The sequence below is a fragment of the Aythya marila genome (genome assembly GCF_965140915.1).
Source record: "Aythya marila genome assembly, chromosome: 27".
NCBI classification, from domain to species: domain Eukaryota; kingdom Metazoa; phylum Chordata; class Aves; order Anseriformes; family Anatidae; genus Aythya; species Aythya marila.
Genome location: NC_139068.1, coordinates 620,083 through 627,997, shown reverse-complemented (window position 1 = coordinate 627,997; position 7,915 = coordinate 620,083). Strand labels below are relative to the sequence as shown.

Here is a 7,915-nt window from a genome sequence, read left to right as displayed (position 1 = left end):
TGGAGGCGCCATGCTTCCCCATGGCACTTGACATCCAAGAAATGGCAAGTGCCTGTGCCTGCTCCCAGGAAGGGACAGAACTCTGCACAATATCAGATGCTGGGACACTGGGTCTGTTTGTTATCTACAGGACCCCTAGGGATTGTGTCAGTACAACCCTTCCCCCTACAAGGATTTGGCACTACCAAGGATATCCTGGTAGGAACAGAGGCCTCTTGCTCCCACAATGTGAAGAGCATGTGGAGTGGGGTGATTGGGACAACTCCCACTGTGAACTGGAGGCTGAAGATCTCTTCTGGCCTGTATCCTGTTAATTAAACAGATTGCTCTGTCAGTGAGGCACCTCTGGCTGCAAGACTACACAAGTGCAAGGCCATCTGCTGTGCAACTTGTGGCAGGCAATGATGCTCAGGGCAAGAAAGCCACCACACTTCTAAAAACATAAAACTTTATTTCATTTCTTTGCGTAGCTGAGCACCCACCACATTAATGCTTTCCCTTGACTTGATGCCATAGGAAACAGCCTCATCAGTCCTATCTGTAGGAATTTGCCTTGTGTTTAGGCAGGAAGGTAAAGTTGGTAGGAACAGGTCCCAGAAGCAGCTCACTGAAGGAAAAAAAAAAAAAGTAATGTTAGTACAGCAGAGCCACTGCTACCCACCTGCATGGCCCCCTGGCTCTACAGCAATGGTTACTACAGCCACACGTATCCAAATCAAGCTTTTACCTTCCTGAAAATGTGAAGTGTTGCTGCATGCAACTGCCCTAGCACTGAGCTTTAACCTGAACCACGGCACGGGAGGGATGCAAGCTCCATGTATTGGCAATGCCCTTGCTGCTGGGGAGTCACTGAGAGTCAATGCCAAAATGGGTTTCTAAGTTTGGTGATCCAAATGCCAGCCTCACTGCTGGCAACCACATGCCTAGAATCAACACAAGCCTCTGAAAGCTCCTCCCCACCTCTTGCTGTGCTTGTGCAGAGCCAAAACTCTGTTAGTGCCAAAAAGCATTAAGGTTGGATCCTAAAATGATGTAAGCCAGTGCTATTGTGAGTTATCCTAGCTTAAGACTTCAACTATTTCACACTTTGGAACCCACATTATGTTTTCAGTGCAGAGTAATTTTCTGTATAGTCAAGGAGGCTTAATGTATTTCCTGGATGCTCATTCAACATAGCATCACTAAAACTTTCCATAAGACATGTCGGCAGAGAGTATCCCAGCATGGCATATAATTGCATAGAGAGAAGCTGTGAGTCTACAGCTCAAAAGAGGACTTGGAGAACTCCTGATTTGGGTTAGAATCTCCTTAGCAGCTCCTAAGCGAGCTTTAACAAATAAACCTAATCTGATCCAAAATTGTGAGTTCTTATGGCTGTGTTTATTACATGGCCCTGCAAAGAGCACAGGTTACAAAGTTTTGCACAGCCTAGTGTGGGCAGGTTCTGCTTGAAAAATGGCATTTTAAAATTCTGATTAAAACTCAATGTAATTTGCATTTAGGCAGCTGTTCCCAATACTAACAAAATGGATGAGGATTAGCAAAAAATAGAGAAGCTTGTAGCCATGCTCTATTTTTGTTAATCTGTTTCCATGACATGGGAAATAGCAGCTGGCTGTGCTGCCTGAGCTCTCATTTTAGCTGGCTGTGAGCTTATTAAGTCACTTCCCAGCCAGTACCTGAGGTCTCATAGATGTGGGGAAAAGCAGTTGCCTGCATTCTGTTGCATAAACTCAGAAATTAGATGCTGAAAAATGGGGGATATGCTCTGTTCTTCTGAACTGGGGATTGGGGCTGCTTTCCTGTTTGGCATCTGTGCAGCCTGGCCGAGCGGGACTGTCTGCACAAAGTGCAGAGAGACAGAGCTGAAAGCCTGACCATCCCATCACTGCACTCTCCTTTGTTGGTTCCTACGATTGTCCCAGGATGAACAGTGTGTCATGAGAGAGGTCAGCTGTTCTAGATTTGCAGCAGGTACTGAATGCTGCTGAGGCAGACGCAGGGATTGAAAGCTCTTTATGGCAACTCCAAGCTTGCTTAAAACCTCCAATTAAAGCACCAGTTAACCCTTGCTGATTTCTTATAGCCTCTTGAGCTTGTGGGAAGGAGTCATCACTGCTCTTTGGCAGATGCATGCAGACACAGGGACTTTGTGGAGCTCTGCTATGTCACAACCTAGCAATTTAAGTGAAATGCATTGCTTTGTTACCTGATCTTAATCCAATCATCCACATTTTGGCTTGCCATCAGCGTCTCCAGATAGTCTCTCCCAATGTAGTAAGGTGGCCGCTCATTGATTTTCTGAGGTAGGTGTTCTAATAATCCAACTGGAATATACCTACAATGAAATATAAATGCTAATGACACTGTGTGCTGCTGTTCAAAGGGTGTGGCCTTGCTGTGGAAAAGATTCTCCCAGCTGGGCACAATTACCTGCACAGAAATGAGAGCCATTCCAGCAGGAACTTCCTGGTCTTTTCAACACCCTGAGTATCTGATCCCCAGTGCTCAAGGCCATAGTTGGTGAAGTCTTTAAGGATATCAAATCTCTCACTGGAGGAAATATCCCAGTGTCTCTGTTCCTTAATTTCAGTAAAAAGCCATGGTTTGATGAGCGCTCCTCTGTAGCAAAATTAAATGTGCATCGTTATTCCTGTGACTGATGCTTCTGAAGACGCCAACCAACTTAAAAGATTTTCCAGCTCTTATTTGCCAGCCAGTGCTACTTTAAAGCTTTCAATTTCAACAGGAAGCTGCTATGAGTTCCCACAGATACACTGACTGTACCAAGTTTCAAAGAGTAATTACACAAAGAGGAAACTTTTCTCGTGTTTTGTGTTAGTTTAGATATTTTTTAATTGATTTCTTACTCCTGCATCAACAGGGCCCAGAAGCAAAGGGGAAGAAGTACAGCCACTTGCCTTGCAATCATAATTCCTGAAACACCCATCTGCATGGCTTGATTAGCATCTTCAAAAGACAAAATATCACCGTTTCCTGTGCAGAAGGGAGAGAGAAGCCAGAGGTCAAAGCGATGCACCAGGGCAAGTCAAGATGAGATAATCCAGACATGGGATAAAATTCAGAACGGACACTGTGTCCAGGAGCCACACTGTCCAAAGAGGCTCCAGGACTCATGTTTAGAGACTTGCAGGAATGTTTCTGATTAATGTTCCCATTACAAGGAGGAACAGAGCCTTCTCCTCTCTTCTTCTTCCTTCCTGACTCCTACCCTCCAGGACTCTCTGTGCCACGGTGCCCACAGGAGAAAGCACCTGCTAAAAAGTTGTTTTGTGTCCTGCCTGTCCCTTCCACTCCTGCTTTGCTCAGTCCTCACCACTTCTGGCCCCAAGCACATCCGCAAAACTGAAACGCACAAGACTCACACACTTCATTCCCTCTGTGGAGTCATGGGCAGTGGTAGGGACACTCCAACCTTTCCCCCTGGCTGAATGTCCTTGGGGGCCTGTGTTTTGTTGTGCGTGTTTTTAAAATAATATGTTTCAAACCAGATATTGCAGCACATCTCAGACCCAATAAACCAGCAACACTTACCAAAAAGAGGCATGGGGCTTGCTATTTTAGCACATTCTGCTATGTAGTCCCAGTCAGCAACCCTTGTGTACCGCTGTTCCCTGGACCGGCCATGAAGCTGGGGAAAGAAGTTATAGAGACCTCACCAAAAGCCACAAAGGAAGTATAGTAGGACGCGGACACTGGAGGAATATGCTTCAACAAAAGCAACACCAACAGGATGGGGTAAAGGATTCTTCTAGGTGTACAGTCCAGCCAGCTGCTAACAGACTGGGCTACAGAAGTGGTTAGCAGGGCTGAGAAAGCGCTGGAAGCTTTCTGAGTAGTGACTGGGCTATTTGCAAGCCAGAGCAAGAAGTGACAATTTGCAGTGAAACGGAATATTCACTGTGGGTAGGAACTACTCATCCCCATGCAAGCGAGTCCCCAGCCCTGCCACAATGTAGCTTAGTTGAATGAAGTTTCTGTTTCAAAGCACTGCAGCAGCCATCTCCTTTTGTAATAGATACAAGGTTCAAGACAATCGAGGACAATGTCCTAGATATATGAGCATTTGAATTTGTCTTACTAGAAGAAATCACTAAAAGGTAGTACACAGATGATCAAAGATATTTGGAAGAGCTAGTCAGCTGTGGGGAAGAGGTAAGGTCACCCCCACATTGTGCTCTAGGCTGATATGCAAGCAGAGCTTCCCAGACACCAGCCAACAATCTTTATGTCACAGCAAGTAACCCCATACCGTCACCATGGATGCTCCCCACTCCCGGAGCTTGGGGATTATTTTATGAGCCACATTAATCTTTTCTTGTACCCCTGTCCGTATCTTCACGGTCAGTGGGACATCCAGCACCTGCAGAGAGGGCAGAGTGAGGCCAGGCTGGGGCAGGAGGTTGCTTTACCAGCTTTTCTCCTGCTGATAGCAGGTGCTCTGACTCACCAAGTTCATCCCTCGGACAATCTGTTCAAACTTGTTGGTCCGAGTCATCAGAGCACAGCCTCCTCCCTGGAGAAAGAAAGGTGGCACTGTGAAGACTTTGCACCAGAGTCTCCTTGCACAAAGAAGCAGCCCTCCACTTAGGAAATGTAACTAAAACTTGTAACTTCTCCAGACTCAGATGAAGGGGATGCTTCAACAACAAAGATACCTTTTTCCCTCCTGGCTTCTGCCTGCTGCCAGACAGAAGAGACAGCCAATCCTCCTCTGCTCTTTGAACAGCTTATGGGCCTCCTCACTGGAGTCCATAAGTGAATTGGAAGGTCTGGATCAAACTGGCAGGAGCAGATAAGGTAGCAGGTGATGAGGCAAAAGACAAGTATCTATTGACAGAAACAGGACGTGCTGCAGAACATCTTACCTTCTTGTAGACCAGGTCAATGGGACACCCAACATTGATGTCCACAAAGTCCACATCAATTGTCTGGTTGAGGAGCTCTGCACATTTGGTCATTGTGTCTGGAAACGCTCCCTCCAGCTACCAAAGGGGGACAGTTTGTATGAGTTCAAGCAGCAACTTTTCTCCTCAGAACTGAAATATCATCTGTCAGGCTATCAAGATGACAGCAGTTACCTGCACCCCAAAAACGTCTTCAGTGTGGTGCCGTTTCAGGAGAGCCCACTCAGAGGACTGGCCCTGAAGCAGGTTTGTGCACACAGCCATCTCTCCACAGGTGATGTCTGCCCCAAAGCGTTTGCATATCCTTCGGAAAGGGAGGTTACCACACTGAAAGAGACAGGTTAATCAGGAGATTTGCTCTGTTCCAAATGTGGTGAAGTCGAATTTTGACTTAGTTACCTACCGTAGTCAATGGAGCCAAGTAGAGCTTGCCTTGGATTTCCAACTGGAAAATAACCAGGGATGGAGGAGCATGTTAACAGAGCTGAACCAGCAGTGGTTAAACCAGAGGAGATTCCAATCAGTGATTTTATCACCTGCCTTGAAAAAAACTCAGTGGAAACCCAGAAAATCACTGTTTTTGTTCAAGAACCTCAACTGTTCCCTGACATTTCAGTAGAAGAACCAGAAACTTTAACTGCTCAATTGTTTTCACTGCTCAGCTTGGAGAAAACTCAAAGCAGTTCGAGATTTAGCAGGATGCTAGACTGGCTAACAGACACCATGACAGAGGTGAGGGGAAGGAGGTGATACTGGGCCTGAGAGCACCATGAAGTACACGCAGATCTACCAGCCCCAGCTTTCCCTGCAGATCATTTCCACCCTCACTGAGCTCAGCTCCTACTCTCCTTCACGTTCAAGGGGCTGAATCTCATCTCAGTTCTCACCCTTCCAATAACATTGCCATGGTCCCAACAGCTCACCTGCCCACTCCTTTCCCCTCTCATGACATTAACATGGGGACAGCAGCTCTGTCCTCTGCCTGCCTCTCACCCAGCTGTCTCTTCTGTCTTCCTAAGGACAATCTCAACCACTAGACAGGGATATGAGAGACAGCAGCCCTTGACCAAACTCTCACTGCTCACCTTCTTCTTCTCACATGGCCGCAGCTTTACAATATCTTCATCTGTCACCAAGCCAGCTGTTTTGATGGGACATTCCCCCTCACCCTCTATGGGGATGGGACTCTGCAAGGCAGCTTGTTTGGGATCTCCTCCCTCCTCTGGTAGCACCAGACATTCTGGGGTGTCTCCCAGGCCTTCCTGGGGCATTGTGCAGTTGGACGCCTCCAGATGCTCTGCAGAGCACCCCAGGGCTTTGCCTCCCTTCCCACCGTTTTTGTGGGGCTTGGCCAGACTGCGGAGGTACTCATCAGCCTTCTTGAAGCTAAATTTCTTCTTGCGCAGCTGGTGCTGGAGGTCCTTGGAGAGGTTGTTTCTCACCAGTGATTTCCCCTCCCACTGCTTGGTCAGGTCTGTGTTGATGATGTTTTGGTAGCCATCCCCGAGGTGGGCCTTGGCAAAGCGGCAGGTGATGCCATAAATGCACTTGCCAAAGGTTTCAAAGAGCACGCAGCTGTGCCCTAGGTCAGCCGGCTTCGTGGCCATGTATTCACTGATGTCATGAAGGAAGCGACACCGTGGACCAAAGTAGCACTTATCTGCACAGCCCTGAAAATAGTAAAAGGGGAGATTAAAACCTCTGCCCTCCACCTGCACACATGCATGCCTGTACCTTCTACCACCACTGACGTGAGCCTGGGTCCACCCCAGGCTGGAGAGGGGACAAAACTGCAGTGAACATCTGTCAGGCCGTGGATGATGTTGGGAATGCCATGAACTGCTCTCCAGAACATGCTGGGGCATACTGAGTACTTGAGGAGATGTTTTAGCTTTATGGCCTTGGAAAAGCTGCCTTGTCCTGTTCAGCCTCACCCTGTTACACATTCTCCCAACAAGTCAACTGAAGCAGTTCTGCCTCAGCGCCTTCCTGCTGGGAGTTTGCTTCAATCTCTGCCTTCAATCCTCCAGAATGCATTCTCCAAGACCCAAAAATAAACAAACCCCCATGGGCAAAGCTGAGCAGGACCCCACTTCGTACCTGTGTTACTGATGGGCACAGCCTGCTCTTCTCGTAGTGGTTCGGCTTCATGCACGGCCTGCTCTTGTTCTGCCCCCGGGCTCGCTTCCTCTCCGCAGGCACATTCTCCCCTTCCCCAACACCCTCTTGGCTCTCTGCACCCAGGCCATGCTCGCTCAGCCTCCCTCGTTTCGCAGGGGGTTCACTCTGCTCACTGCCAGCCTCTTCCTCTTCCTCCTCCTCCTCAGCCTCTCCGTCGTCTCTATGCTCGCCGCTGGCCCTCAGGTAGGCGTGGAACCGCTCCCTGGAGGCAACGAACCTGCAGCCCCAGACAGCCCGTGAGGAGCCCGAACCGTCCCCGGTCCCGCTCCCACACTCCATAAAACAGCACCAGAGGTGGGAAGCCCTGATGACCCCTCGGGCCGCAGCCCGCTCCCAACCCGCCCCACCGAGAGGACCCCAGGGCCCGAGCCGGGCCCTCACGGAGTCCCGGGGCCGCTACCCCCAGCCCTGCACCCACCGCGCCTGCACCGCAGCCACCCCTGCCGCCGCCGCCATCTTGTTGCCGCACGCGGCGATGACGTACGTCACGTGACCGGGTGTCGGTATAAAAGGCCGGGCTGGGGCCGGGTGCCTTTATTGTGGTGGGCTGGGCGGGTTGCTGCGGGGTGGTAGGCTGCGGCTCTCTGCGAGGGGCTAGGTTTGGGCTGGTGGGAGGCTCTGGGCTTGCTGGGGCTTCTGTGCCTGCCTTGTAGGTTGGCGCTGTGCTGGCCCCTTGGGTGTTGAGAGGGCCTCTGCACTCGCTCTGTCTCTCCCAGCTCTGCTGTGGATTTCTCTGTTCTGCATCCCAGCCCCCGAGTAAGACCTTGCTGCTGTGGCCTGAGGGATGGGGCTGGTGATGGCAACGG

The 7,915-nt window shown here is 49.6% G+C and overlaps 1 protein-coding gene across 2 annotated transcripts; it reads right to left on the bottom strand.

Moving 5' to 3' along the window:
* Positions 1 to 437: 437 nt before the first annotated feature.
* Positions 438 to 7,417, bottom strand: DUS3L (dihydrouridine synthase 3 like). 2 transcript variants are annotated; one of them, XM_082779727.1, is made up of 12 exons: positions 7,029 to 7,417; positions 6,014 to 6,598; positions 5,332 to 5,373; positions 5,103 to 5,255; positions 4,890 to 5,006; positions 4,472 to 4,537; positions 4,274 to 4,384; positions 3,556 to 3,652; positions 2,922 to 2,997; positions 2,434 to 2,622; positions 2,210 to 2,338; positions 438 to 607 (listed from the first exon to the last, which is right to left on the bottom strand). In XM_082779727.1, the coding sequence occupies exons 1-12, from the start codon at positions 7,386 to 7,388 to the stop codon at positions 535 to 537; spliced, it is 1,998 nt and encodes a 665-aa protein (XP_082635853.1). In that variant the 5' UTR covers positions 7,389 to 7,417; the 3' UTR covers positions 438 to 534. The 2 variants fall into 2 exon arrangements, 1 of the variants encoding a protein (XP_082635853.1); XR_014319089.1 differs by having other exon boundaries at positions 589 to 607; positions 2,210 to 2,357.
* Positions 7,418 to 7,915: the final 498 nt, after the last annotated feature.

Bases quoted from the DNA above. Each gene is read 5' to 3' on its own strand.
- DUS3L (XM_082779727.1), bottom strand. From the start codon at position 7,388: ATGGAGTGTGGGAGCGGGACCGGGGACGGTTCGGGCTCCTCACGGGCT. The intron at 5,374-6,013 runs GTGAGCAGTGAG...GTTATTTTCCAG, and splicing joins GGCCATGTGAGAAGAAGAAG to TTGGAAATCCAAGGCAAGCT. The intron at 5,007-5,102 runs GTAACTGCTGTC...CCCCTTTGGTAG, and splicing joins AAGACGTTTTTGGGGTGCAG to CTGGAGGGAGCGTTTCCAGA.